The 13357-nt window shown below is 48.3% G+C and overlaps 2 protein-coding genes and 1 long non-coding RNA gene across 3 annotated transcripts in view; 2 read left to right on the top strand and 1 right to left on the bottom strand.

Moving 5' to 3' along the window:
- LOC306750343 overlaps window positions 1–1689 on the bottom strand; it is a 3425-nt gene extending 1736 nt beyond the window's left edge. Inside the window, exon 1 of the long non-coding RNA XR_013771195.1 lies at window positions 1356–1689. This is a non-coding gene — a long non-coding RNA (uncharacterized lncRNA). The remainder of the gene's footprint in view (window positions 1–1355) is intronic.
- Window positions 1–7423, top strand: part of recql5 (RecQ helicase-like 5) — an 11689-nt gene extending 4266 nt beyond the window's left edge. The window contains exons 8-19 of the mRNA XM_079233753.1: window positions 2730–2948; window positions 3031–3133; window positions 3816–3852; window positions 3933–3991; window positions 4297–4367; window positions 4481–4571; window positions 4650–4814; window positions 4924–5525; window positions 5609–5654; window positions 5735–5947; window positions 6032–6104; window positions 6189–7423. Of these exons, the coding sequence (XP_079089879.1) occupies window positions 2730–2948; window positions 3031–3133; window positions 3816–3852; window positions 3933–3991; window positions 4297–4367; window positions 4481–4571; window positions 4650–4814; window positions 4924–5525; window positions 5609–5654; window positions 5735–5947; window positions 6032–6104; window positions 6189–6313 (1804 nt within the window). The 3' untranslated portion in view covers window positions 6314–7423. The remainder of the gene's footprint in view (window positions 1–2729; window positions 2949–3030; window positions 3134–3815; window positions 3853–3932; window positions 3992–4296; window positions 4368–4480; window positions 4572–4649; window positions 4815–4923; window positions 5526–5608; window positions 5655–5734; window positions 5948–6031; window positions 6105–6188) is intronic.
- A 1095-nt stretch (window positions 7424–8518) lies between these two features.
- cdr2l (cerebellar degeneration-related protein 2-like) lies at window positions 8519–13282 on the top strand (the record flags this gene model as incomplete). Its single annotated transcript, XM_079232876.1, has 5 exons — window positions 8519–8636; window positions 10635–10747; window positions 11056–11204; window positions 11526–11690; window positions 12352–13282. Exons 1-5 carry the CDS (start codon window positions 8558–8560, stop codon window positions 13280–13282), a joined length of 1437 nt encoding a protein of 478 aa, XP_079089002.1. The 5' UTR covers window positions 8519–8557.
- Between the last annotated feature and the right edge of the window lie 75 nt (window positions 13283–13357).

A 13357-nucleotide genomic window follows, 5' to 3' on the forward strand; every position in this document is an offset into this window, starting at 1 on the left:
AACGTTCAGCTTTTTATCTGCGATCACGGCGAAATTATGTTTAAAGGTTTCTCAATCTGGAGGTTCCCTTTTTCAGAGAAAGTGGGAGGAGTTTTACGAGTAGTGCACTGATGTCAAGCATAGTTTTTCTCGCCAAGAGTGAGTCAGTTTACCAGTGTAGTGACAACAGCTGGGTGGTGGTGGTTTAGGGTGTTCACACAATAACAAACAGGTCAACCCCTGTCCGGCTCTCTGTTAAGCGACATAACAAAGGAAGGATTCGTCTCTCTCTCTCTCGGCCTGTTTCATTGTGTTAAATGTGTTTGATGTGTTGTGTGATATGTGTTTTACTGGCCTGTATTATTGTGGTCTAAAGTAAATGAAAGGCCTGTGGGCTCAGCTCTTTGCTGGTTTTGCTGCTATGGGATTGCATAACAAAACATAACACCAACAAAGACTAAATAATACAAACACTGTATTGAGGAATTGAGGACACTGTTGACATACGCTTCAATAGTTCTTGTCGAGAATTAGATGAGAAGAGTCATACCATATGTGCGTTATCTAGCTATATCTACTTGGAGCCAGCAGCAGGCTAGCTTAGCTTAGCACAAAGACTGTAAACAAGGGAAGTCCGTCTCTGTCCAAAGGTAACAAAGTCCCTCACAAAACCCACAGTAAAATGGTGGATTGGAGTTGTGTACTGATTAAACAAATATATATATATTAACGTCATTTCTGTGACTGAGCTTGCTGGTATGCAGGTCTTGTTGCCTTTGGACAAACTTAGGCAAACTGAATCAACGCCTCTATAAAGCATGAACACAAACTTATAACCTTCATGATGGAAATATGTATTTACAGTTATACTGCGTACCAAATACACTTCAGTGCTGCTGAATGTTTTCATGCCATTTTGTGCAGTTACAGCATCCACTTGGTGCTAATTTTAGAGCAGCAGAATTTAGATGACAGATGTTTTTGGAACATGGAGATATCTAACCAGAGGCTGTTATCACTTTAGAGCGTTATGTAAATAGTTTGCTGGTGTTGTCAGACGGCCCTCACCGATAAAGCACATTTCTGCACAGTCAATGCTTTGTGGTTGTTCATTTTAGATCCTGTTTGCATCTATTTTTGAAATATTAAATTCATTCTTGAAACCATTTGAATCTGCAGCCTTTCAATTTGACTTTTCCTTTCAAATGTTTCCCCACTTTGAGTGTTTGTTGCGATCAAAAGTGACTCAAATGCCCGATGTATGTTTGCGCCTAACAAGTCTGCATTTCTGAACACATTCTTCACATTCTACTCAACATGGACTTTTCCTCTGGTGCTTGGCTCAGACACAAACTCTCACGATGAAAAACACTTACCCGTGAAAGTCTCCGTCGTTATGTTCACACGCCCAGCGCAGCTCAGACTGACTTACAGAAGTAGGCAGACCAGTTGATGAGGAGGAGACCGTGATGAAGATGACATGGAGTTGTCTGCTGAGTGTTGTACTCGTAAGCGTGTTCGTTTGTTGTTGAAACGCTCGGTACGTCACGAGCAGATGGAGATAAGCAGTCGGGTTGAGATTAAGGTGAAGAGGAGTAATTCCTCAGGAACCGATGAGACTCTGCATGTGGAGTGAAGAAGAAGAAGAGAGATGACACAAACAAAAAAGCCTTCATGCTCCTCTTAATGCTTCTCTTCTTTGGCCCTCCAGGCTTGTTATTCTTGGTGTCTGCTTCCAGAGTAGTGATCTGCTGTGCGCCTTAGTTTATTTTGTTCTCTTCCTGAGAGGCTGTTTTCTCTTTGGCAGTCCTCCCTGGGAGTGACTGTTGCTTCAGAGTCTTTGTTTGCCGCTCTGCCTTTCCCCACCTCCTTTGGTGGAGCTGCTCTTTCATGGCTGTTTCCAGCCTGCTAGTTAGTGTGTTGATGGCTGTTTCCCATCACAGTGTATGCCTGTGTGTGTGTGTCACTTTGTGTGTGTGTCACTTTGTGTGTGTGTGTGTGTGTGTGTGTGTGTGTGTATGTATGTGTGTGTGTGTGTGTGATTGTGAATATTGGCTGTTACATAATACCTGATTTGACACAGAAGTGTGAGGCCTTTTTAAAACCCAACTAATAATAACTGTATTGTGTCCAAAAGACTGTATTGTGTCCAAGAGATTTATTTATATCAAGATTTCGTGAATATGTTCTTGTTCTCAGTCCATGAAGAAGTACTGAAGTCAATACTAGAGCGTATAACTCTGTCTATTAGCGCGGTTATTTTCGGACAGTGGTATTTTTTTATTTCATGGCACGACGGAGCCCGTTTGACTCGTAGAGGAACAGAAATATTGATCACAGTAATGTGTGACGGTTACATAAAAGCTAATAGATCAATTACGCACTAGATGCTGGGTGAACAATGGAGAGATGTTTGCTGTGAGCTGAAAAACACGCAGACTCAGATATGTAACCTGTGTGACTGGATTCAGGGCCTTTGGTTGCCCTCAGTGGCAACTACTCTTTAACATAAAGAATGGTGACAGAAAAACGTGCACCTCGAAATAAGTAATGATATTTTTGTTCTTTACAGTTTCAGGGAAAAACAGTGAAACAAATTCAGAAGTTTTCACTAACCCGTCAACGTCACAAACAAATGTGCAAATTGATTCAACTGATAAAGAATCTGATGCAACTGAACGAGGGGAAGTATCACTCGCCTCTCTTTGCATATATTGAGTTTCAACAAGTGTCTCCCATCTTTCCACCAGTTGTCGCCATGCCACCATCTCTAAGTTCTTTGGCGACCAGACGCCGAACTGCGCCAAGGCCTGCGACTTCTGCCGGAACCCCAAAGCTGTGCGCGCCCAGCTGGAGCGCGGGTCGGTCCTCAGCACCAAGACCGGAGCGCACAGCCAACAGGCCGCCGGGCCGTTCGGCTTCCAGCGGGACCTTTACGAAGGAGGGAGGAAGGGCTACGGCTTTGAAAGGCAGGACGACCTCAGTGGATTTGCTTTTGTAGCGTAAAGTAGTGGTGCACCTTGAGATTGACACTGACATCACACGTTGCAGGTTTGACGAAGAGGGCGCCAGTAGTGGCGAAGAAGACGGCGGCGGCTCAACGAGGAAAAAGCAGTTTTCAAACCTCTTCAGGCAGCAGATGAGCATACGGAAGGTGGGGAATCATAGCGATGAACACACAAACACGCTTTAGAAAGCTATATTTTATATAGCTAGAAAAACAGCTCCACGCTGTGATTGTTGTGTGTCTTTGTGCGTCTGTTGGCCAGCTGTTGGCAGCAGGAAGGCAGCGGCTGTTGAGCCCATTGAAAGTCAGGATTGTGGTAAATCGCTCCCACATGTTTTAGTGGAATTTGGCACAAAATCGAAGTAAAACTATTTGTCAGCAGGTCAAAGTGGAGCTCGTCCAGTTTACAACACAACATCAATAAAAGCAGGAATGTCGGCATCATAAAATAGTAGAAGAAAACAACAAATTCAAACTTTAAATCTCTTCTTGTAGTTGAGATAAGCGGTTTATGTACTATTCCATCCACAGAACATATTTATATGGTAATTTAATACTAATCCCATATGAACTTTGTAGAAGGCTAAAACCAAAGTATATCACTGTTTGGATCATATTTATCATACTGACATTACGGTAATTTGTAAAGGAAATGAAGAATATTCTATGGAATATCCTTATTTTATGTATATTTATTTATATAATACAGGCAAAAATAACACGCCTAACAAACATGAACGAGAAATAATTATAAAATAATAATAATATATAAATAAAATAACTAGCTTCAAAAGACTATTAACTTCTGTCTCTGCTCATGTTTCTTTAGATAACAGAGAGTCAGAGGAACGACTTTGTCCCGCCAGGTAAATATACACAAAGTAGCGGTGCCTGTACATCCAGGCTGGCCTGCAGGCTCATGTTCCCGGTGTGTCTCGCTGTGCAGACGCTGACTGCCCACTCCGAGAGGCCGGCAGCCAGAAGATCCCCAGACTCACCGTGAAGGTACCTCGAACGCTGCAAACACATTCCTCATAGCAGCTGCGCTCATTAACACGTTGGCATGAAGTCAGTGACTCGTGGTGTCATGTGGCGTGAAGACGGGCGGCAGAGCCGACATGTTGGCGGAGCAATATTAACACTCCTGATGTGCTAGAAGAAAAGAACGGGACTGCGATGGATGTATTGCAGAAAGTTTCCATCCTTCAAACCTTTCTGTCGAACGTGTCTTTCAACAAGATTATAAACATCAGTAGCTTCCTTTTTGACAGTTTTAGTTTGAATTTGATGAACCTAATATTCTATTTCAGGCCCGAGAGCACTGCCTGTGCCTCTTGCAGGAAGCACTATATAGCCACCAGGGGGCAGAAGACTCATTCAAGTAAGTCTGCAGATGCATGCCTCAAGCATCATTCATATCATTCATAAACGTTGTGAACTTTCAAACCTTTCGTTCCCCGGGGTCGCTCTACATTGACTTTCATGTCTCTGCAGTGACACCCGGTCCCTAGGAGCCGATATTGAACACGAGGTCTTCAAGAGCTCCAAGTCCTCCAACTTGTACAAAGCCGCTGTCCTGAAGAAGGTAGCTTCCAACCGCTCTGCCTGTCAAAGCATCCTTGGTAGCTGTATGGCAGGTATCGTGACATATGTTCTTTTAAAGGTATCGGAGTTGAAGAAAGCAGCACCTGGAGAAAAGAGAGGCGGTGTCAAGACTGACAGCAGCAGTGAAAATGAGTCCAAACTCAAAGAGGAAACGGCCTCGTCTTCTTCCTGCGCCTTTTCTGAGGAGCTGCAGGGGTTCACATCTGCATCTGAGGTCTACTCTGTGAGTTTCACTTTACCTCACACTTCACCCGGCAGTTATTGTGGATTCTTATGGCTGCATAGCAGTCAGATATGAACTGTTATTCTTTTTTTTTGCATTACTCCTCCAGCTGAAGCGTAAGAGAGTAGGAGCCGGCCAAAGAGGATCATCCGACCCCTTCCTGACTGCTAAGGAGCTGCTGAAGACCTCCACGTTGGACACTTTGTCCGACGAGTTGACGCAGAGCGGCAGGTTTTACAACGGCAGCTCCGGAGAGACGAGCGAGGATGCGTCGGCGGCGGTAACGACGTCCGTCAGAGCCCGAGCGAACGCCGCCGCCGCCACGAACAGCCCGACGAAGGCCGGTCGACCCGTGAGCAAGAAGCAGCAGAAGCTAGCGGAGGCCGCAAAGAGCTCCCGCAACATTTCCCAGTATTTCACGATGAAAGAAACGACAGAGAAAAGCCCCGAGGAGGCGGAGACGCCGAGCGCCGCGTCGTCTCGTACCGCGGCGGCGGTCGCTCAAGAAAACAACGAGCAACACTCGCCCGTCTCCGTGGAAAACATGGAGATCGGTCCTGTGGAGACTCGGGACCTGATCCGAGAAGGAAGTAAAAAAGAAGTGATAGTTATAGACGATGAGGACGAAGAAGAGGAGACGAATAACATGGAGACGTGGGAGCTGGAGCGGCTTCCAGACGCATCTGAAGAGGATATCAAGTCCACTGCAGGGTAAGACGCCCTAAATGCACCATTTTAGAAAACATTTGATGGAAAAGTGTCTTAACATGTTTGTTTTTTTACCGCTCACACAGGCGAAACAAACCAGAGAAAGAAGCTAAACCAGCTCTCACAGAAGGGGTAAGTGACCGTTTCCCATCCCATCCCATCACGGACCGCCCCCTCAGGGACTGATGGTACCCGTGTGTGCGTGTTTCCAGTTAACAGACGATATGAAAGCGGCCAGAAGGTCGTCTCCTCCGACGAAGCGCAGCCGCCCCGCAGACAGAAAAGTAACCTTCAACCCCGACGTGCAGGAGAGGGCCCTGCTGCCCGACAGCGTGGCCCCCAAGCCCGTCACGCTGAAGGAAGCCGCTGACATCGTGGTCCGCTACCTGGACCCCTTTTACACGAAGGGAAAGTTCGCCAACAAGGTGAGAGACGCGAATATCACTTCCTGTTTGCGGGGATGAGAAAGCGTGCGATGAAATCTGAGCTCTTGTTTTCTTGCGCCGCAGGAGTTGTTCAAGTCCTTCGCCCGCTACTTATCGCACATTCTCGCGGAGGGGAGGAGTCGGGGGAAAGGCCCAGGTGAGCAGGGGGGATGAATGATCTGAAGCCTGTGCTCTGCTGCATGCGGCGGACTCCTCTCTAACGCCGGTCTCTTGTTTCCAGTTAAAGCAGAAGCCAAAGCTCTCATCAAGAAGTTCTTCAGCGGGGTGGAGCGCTGCGAGAGCGAGGCCGACTGGAAGCACCTTAAAAGATCGCACAGCTGTGACACCACAGAGAACAAGGAATGATGGGAAGTGGAAACGTAGTTCTTTTCAAGGGTCGAGCCCTTCTTCCCCTTTTGTCAGTGCCTAAGCGTCACCACAGACGCCTGCTGACCAGGTTCATGGTTGATTTGCTCCGAGAGTTCTGCTTTTTCTAGGTTCGTTGCTACTGCAACATCAGCTTATGTCAATAATGAAGCAATGCCTTGTGGACAGTGACTGCTGGAGAGAGCAGAGTTAAATCTGTGTGCATAATGAATTGAGTGTTCGTATGTTTCAGCTATTAACTGAAAATTGTGTACAGGTTTTTTTGTTTCACGACAGTATGTTGTACTGCACTCTCCGTTCTTCAAGTTGATCTGCACTTAAAGCTTTAGTAAAAACCTGTTTCAAGTCTGTGTTGATTTGTATACTGGGCTGAAATGAATGGAAACCATAGGCCTCTTAAGCCATGCTAGCAAACTGGATGCTAACAGAACACAAAGCTCATGTGAATGTCGTGGGTTTTGCAGATATTTAGTCATAAACGGAAGTTTAAGTTTGACCTGACGGTGCGAGATGAAAGGACATGGTTCATCTTCTGGGGATCATCTAATATGAACCAAATGACACGGCGATCTCTCAGATGTTTGTGGAGATATTTCTGTGTGGGCCAAAGACGGACGGACCCACTGACATGCTCCTTATTTTACATTAACCAGACGATTCTGGGTTATAGGAGTTTGATAGATTTTTTTTTTACTGCTGCTACATATTTTGTCTTTGGCTGCTGGACTGCAGAACAAAAACCAAAGGAAATGTACAGATACTGTATGATGTGAAACTGTCCGGTTTGTGTGTTTTGTTTAGTTTATGTTAAAGATGAGCGAGATTAATTTTTATTTCCATGTATTTTTCTTGACTAATCGATCATCATTTAGCAGATTGTTTCTTAATTATTTTTTTGTGACAAACATTCCCATGAAATGTTCCTTTGTCATAGTGCTTGTTGGAGCTGTGAGAGGCCACCGCCTCTGTCTCCACAGTCCAGAGGTAACAAAGCATACTGGGAGCACTGGTGGACAGAGGCCTGGCTGTGTGGGCTGAACAGTCACGGTCTATGTACTCTTTGCGCCTAAATGTTTACAATAAATAATATCATGCTCAATAAGACTAACCGCAGTGTGAGAGCCGCACTACTGTGTTATATTCATGAACACAAATGTCTTCAACTGGAGCCCTGGGGGACTGCAGGGAGGAGACGCCCGTGCTGGGGTCGTTGTCAAATAGACGCTGACGTCACCTCGAGTGGTGGTGCCTTCAAATGCCCCTTGTAATTTACGACGTTCATGTCCCTACATCTAGAATATGAAATGGAAGGGTTGCAAATAGTAAAAGATGATTACATTTACAGAAGGAAAAAAAACATGACAATAGTGTCACATTTAAAGGGACAGTCCACTCCCCCCAAACCAAAAAAAAAGAAATCTGCAATACATATATTTCCTTTTACCTGAAATGTTGTTTATCAGTCTTGTTTTGGTATAAGTCACCTATAGTTTTGGAGAGATGTCTGCCTTCTCTCAATATAATGGGACTCTGGCATTCTACTTGTTTTAATTTGGGGATGAACTGAGACACATTTGAAGAATGAATGTAGACGCCTGGCCCTAAACAAACCCTGTTTAAAGCCTTAATAAGGACGATATGTATTTAATATAATGCTGAAACCTCACTAAACTTGGAGGATGAGTCATACCAGTATATATATATATATATATATATATATATATATATATATATATATATATATATATATATATATATATATATATATATGCACAAATAAACCAACCTTTTATAGGCGGCGCAGCAGCAGGTTAAAGAATCGAAGTCCCCACAATATTGCCAGCGTTTCCGACAGCACCTGAACGCAGCAGCAGCGCTCAGCCGACGCGCGTCTGCAGGGCCGCTGCACATCAAACACGGAGGAGACGCCGCGGCTCTACCGGCCGCCGGGCAGAGCGTTTCATTTCAGGTCTGCAGGTGTGAACGTGGTCACGTGGTTTGCTTCATCTCGACAGGCGGCTCCGGAAGCAGGTGCGCTGCCGTTTGCCTCTCAAGGCGTGTGTCTCAAAGGGTTACACACACTTGGGGGGGGGAGGCTGCTCGTTTGTTGTCACTTCCGCTCGAGCCGGCCGTGAGTCCGCAGATCACATCGCCGGAGGAGAGGAGGAGGAGGAGGAGAGAAGAGAAGAAGAAGAGGAGAGGAGAGGAGGCTCATCGGCTTCGATGCTCCGTGCGTGCAGGATGGAGGAGTTTATCACCGAGGAAGAGGAGCCGTGGTACGACCAGCGGGACCTGGAGCAAGGTGAGACCCCGCTCCTCTGTCTCAGGATGAGCGGGGTAACAACGCCCCACACACAATGCACGCAGGAGAGGTGGATGGACAGCAGTCACTGTACAACACGTTACATGCACGTGTAGACCCATGTCTCTGTTATGTGTCCTTTATGTCTCTGTTATGAGTATGCATGTCTCTGCATGTCCCTGTATGTGTCTGTTATGTCTCTGCATCTCTTATCCGGATCTGCTCTCTTCCTCTGGCAATTATTTTGATCTTGTCAGTGATGTTTTCCAGAATAGTCCTGCTGCCTGAGTGAATGTTGTTGTTTCATCTCCCTTCTAGCCGAGTCATTTCTTACATCGCACCACTCCTTTCCTCCTAGTGTTTTATTTTTTCATCTACCAAACTCTGTGTTCATTCTGCTGTGTGACAGAAGGGAAGCACTTGCTTATCTGCGGGGAGGAAGTGGTGTATGATTTATGCAGAAAACCACCTGAACTGTGGAGTTGTGTGATCAGTGATTTGATTCTGTGACTATTTATCACCACGAACACAGACCATCAGTGATGGCCGTGACCTCAAATGAACGAGGCGAAGGCAGGAAATGAATCGGAAGGCCTTTTTCACTGCTAGCTCTAAGAGATGCTGCGTGTTATCAGATCTCTCAGTAACCCCGCTGAACGGAAGCCCTGTCGATGGCGGTGCGTTTCAGGAGAGATGTGCGTCTCTCTGCAGCGCCGGCCTCGCCATCGCCCCATCCCCTGATTACCTGCTGACCCGCAGCACTAAAGCAGCTTTGTGTCTCATTATTTCACTAGTCAGAGAGCAGACGGGTAGGTGTGTTCTGTGTGTGTGTGCTGCCATACTGCCTGCATCTCATCTCAGCATTGTCAAAGTCAATAAACCCCTGCTTGATCTGATTAGGGAGCCCCAGACTAGACCTCCTTAGTCGGGATCATGGATTCCAGGCTTTGGGGTCGGATCAAGCTCACGTCATCCTGCATGGGCTCAAAGTCGGGCAATGCTTTCGCCCCAGAAATGCTGCTGTTATGCAACTTCTCGGCTGCCAGCTCTGAGATTCGGTGACCTCCCCCTCTGGGTTCATCATGATCTGGCAAGCGTGTGAAGTGTGTCTGGGCAGATGGCGGTGTGGCGATGTCATGTTGGTCATCCGGGGAGCCTGTGGGTGAACGTGAGGACACGGCGGCCCTCTGCCTCACGAGGTGTCAGGTGGTGATCGTTATTTCCTCAGCGCCGCTTCTTGCTCCTCTCATCCGTGCCCACAATTCTGAAATTACATAACTATAAGACTCGGCACGTGTCGGCCCTCAGGAACAGGAGCAGCACTGGGACTGAGCCGTCTCTCTCTCTCTCTCTCTCTCTCTCTCCCTCTCTCCTCACACACTCTCACTCGGCTCATTATCACCACACACAACAGCGTTCTGTTATCGGCTCTGCCTTGTTGAAACAGGAAATGAGTCGGTCCCTGTCTCCCTCAGCAGCGTTGGAGGCAAACGTAACAACGCAGGCGTGTGATGATACTTGCATATAAAACAGAGGGATTCCAGCTGCGTGCAGTACATCACACCTACGTTGATGCACGTGTGTGTTCGTGTCACTGCTCAGGCCCAAAACACTGCTTCCATGTCCAGTAATGAGTCAAAAGCTCTCTGTTCCTTCCCGTCGCTCCAGTCCTCCAGTGTTGTGTTGTTCTGGGCTGCAAGTATGCAGAGCCAGCAGGATTCTCCTCCTCCTCCCACTCCATCCAGCGAGGCTTGGGAGATGAATAATGTAACGCTTCAAGCTGCGTTGTAAAATGCCAGCATCTGTGCGGTGCTTCTGTTGTGTTATCGCTACTCGGACCCCCCCGGTGTGCAGATGGCCACCGGTTTGTATCGATATGATCTGTGTAGTTGCATCTAGGTCCCATGTTGTGCAAACTGACCCTGGTGACCAGGAGAAGTCGGTGGACTCCTCGTCGCTGTCGGTTTACGTCTGTCCTTCTTTCTCGGTTCCCGTCAGACCTGCACTTGGCAGCCGAGCTCGGCAAAACCCTTCTGGAACGCAACAATGAGCTGGAGGACTCCCTCCAGCAGATGTACATCAACAACGAGGAGCAGGTGCAGGAGATAGAGGTACGTGAGCAGCTTCCATAAGGCCTGCATGAAGGCAGCTCTGAAAAGTTAAAAAAAGACAGTGTATGTTGGAAGGTATAGTGTTTTTTAACAATATCACAAAAAGTGGCATAGTATGTAAAAAAAAAAAAAAAAGAAGTGTTCAGCCAACGTATGGTAGAAGTGTAGAATGTCATATTGCAAGAGATATTTTCTTTATCACATTTGGAATTCATATCGTCTTCAGCCTGGTCAATGCAGAGGTCCCGCCTCTGGGCTCCAAGCATCCCATAATGGACTCATTTGAATCTCCACTGTCTCCCTTGCAGTACCTGGCCAAGCAGCTGGAGATGTTGCGGGAGATGAACGAGCAGCACGCCAAGGTGTACGAACAGCTGGACGTCACGGCCCGAGAGCTGGAGATCACCAACGAGAAGCTGGTGCTGGAGAGCAAGACCTCGCACCAGAAGATAGACAGGTGTGATGTCACAGCTCAGCCTCCGAGTCCTCGCCATCGCTCTTTAACGGGAATGTTTTGAAACCGAACGAGCATAAACCAGCTGGAGGCCGGCACATTGATACGACATAATAACTGTAGCATTGTATAATCATAATCGGGGGTCAAAGTTCTTCACAAATCACATCAGTGGTTAATGCTACAGAGTTCAATGGCTGCCTCTGTTCCCCTTCACATTCTTTATGTTGCAACAGTGGCTCACTGTGGCTTTAGGGGAACGGCGTGCTCCGCAATGACGTAACAGGCTCTGAACAAACGTGTGCGTGTGTGTGTGTGTTCCAGGTTGACGGGCACCATGGAGACCTTGCAGGGTCAGGTGGAGAGCCTGGCGGCTCGGGTGGAGGAGCTGCGGACTCTGGAGGAGCTGTGGGTCCGCAGAGAGAAGACGGAGCGGCGCAAGACTGTGCACTCGTTCCCCTGCCTCAAGGAGCTGTGCACGGCGCCCAGGTCACTAAACACCTGTTCTAGTGTTCAGTGTGTGTGTGTGTGTGTGTGTGTGTGTACAAGAGGGCACCTGTTCACACAGATTGGAATGGTACCAATGCAAAACAAGATGAGCAGATTATTCTGCAGGACACCTTCTGAGTTCTTCTCCAACAGGTTATCAGACTGCAGCTAAAAATTATTACATATTTGGTTACATTTGAGTAACTTTCTGACATCGTACCTTACTATAGAAATTGTTATACAATCAAATGTATATTGGAAATTCATAACGACTAGAACTAAGGTTAAAAAGCAGCCCAACTAGCATAGCAGAGTCTCTGTAGTCTCTGTTGTGGAATTTGCATGTTTTACACATTTTAAATGTATTTCATTAAAGTGGATTTGATTAAACTTACTCATTAGATGAAAACTGAAGATTTTCCAAACAGAGCATCACATAAATATCTAATGTGATCTATAAAATACTTAATTATCAGCATAAAAAGCGTAACATTTTGATTTGTATAATGTATTATCTGTTTAGTAACAGCCTTCAAACTTGAAAGCCAGTCATTAATATGATTGATTTATTGTCGGCTTCATGCTGCCTTTAAAGACCCCAGGTTGGTGCACATGGCTGCATGACTGAGTCGCGACATTAAGTGAGTGAACTCTCCACCAGGTATGAGGACGGGTTCCTGTTGGCCAACCCGGGGAGCGTGGACCTGGTGGAGCCGCGGCCGGTGGACGAGGAGAACGAGCGGCTGACGGGCGTCGTGTCGTCGCTGCGCAGCGCGGTGGCCGCGGAGCGGGGCCAGCGGGAGGCCGCGGAGCGGGAGTGCGCCGCCGTGCTGCAGGAGTTCGAGCGCCTGGAGCAGCGGCTCTCGGGGGCCGAGGGCTGCCAGCTGCGGGTCCAGGAGCTGGAGGCGGAGCTCCAGGAGATGCAGCAGCTGAGGAAGTCCCGGCTGTGCCTGCTCGGGGGCCTGGAGGACGGCCTGGAGACGCTGCTCAGCAACGGCCCCGAGACGGACACCCCCGAGGAGGGCTTGGGGCCGGAGGAGGGGGGCGAAGGAGCTGATGGGGAGCCGGGGGCCGCGGGCCAGCAGGGGGGCCCGGTGAGGAAGAGCTGCAGCGACACGGCTCTGAACGCCATCTCGGCCCGCGACGCCTCCGGGAGGCGCCAGGGCAGCTACGCCATCCACGCCAACGGAGTACGCAAGCGCGGAATGTCCATCCTGCGCGAGGTGGACGAGCAGTACCACGCGCTGCTGGAGAAGTACGAAGGGCTGCTGGGGAAGTGCCGGCGGCACGAGGAGAGCCTGTGTCACGCCGGGTCGCAGACCTCGCGGCCGGTCTCCAGGGACGCCTCCATGAAGGACTACATGGTCTGCGCGGGGCCTTCGACGTCAGGGGCCACGGCCGCCGGCCCGCCCACCCCGCCTCAGACGCCCTCCACCCCGGAGGCCTTGGAGGGCATCAGCCGGCAGGTGGAGCAGGTGGACAAGCGGCTCAGCCAGAACACGCCGGAGTACAAGGCGCTGTTCAAAGAGATCTTCTCCCGCCTGCAGAAGACCAAGAGGGACATGCACTCCACCAAGAGCAAAAAGAAGTAACGCGAGCGGCTGCTGGCGACATAATCATTTAATATACAGTCTGGATGCCTGGCCATGAGTGATTAGTTAGTGCTG

The sequence above is a fragment of the Taurulus bubalis genome (genome assembly GCF_910589615.1).
Source record: "Taurulus bubalis genome assembly, chromosome: 17".
NCBI lineage: Eukaryota > Metazoa > Chordata > Actinopteri > Perciformes > Cottidae > Taurulus > Taurulus bubalis.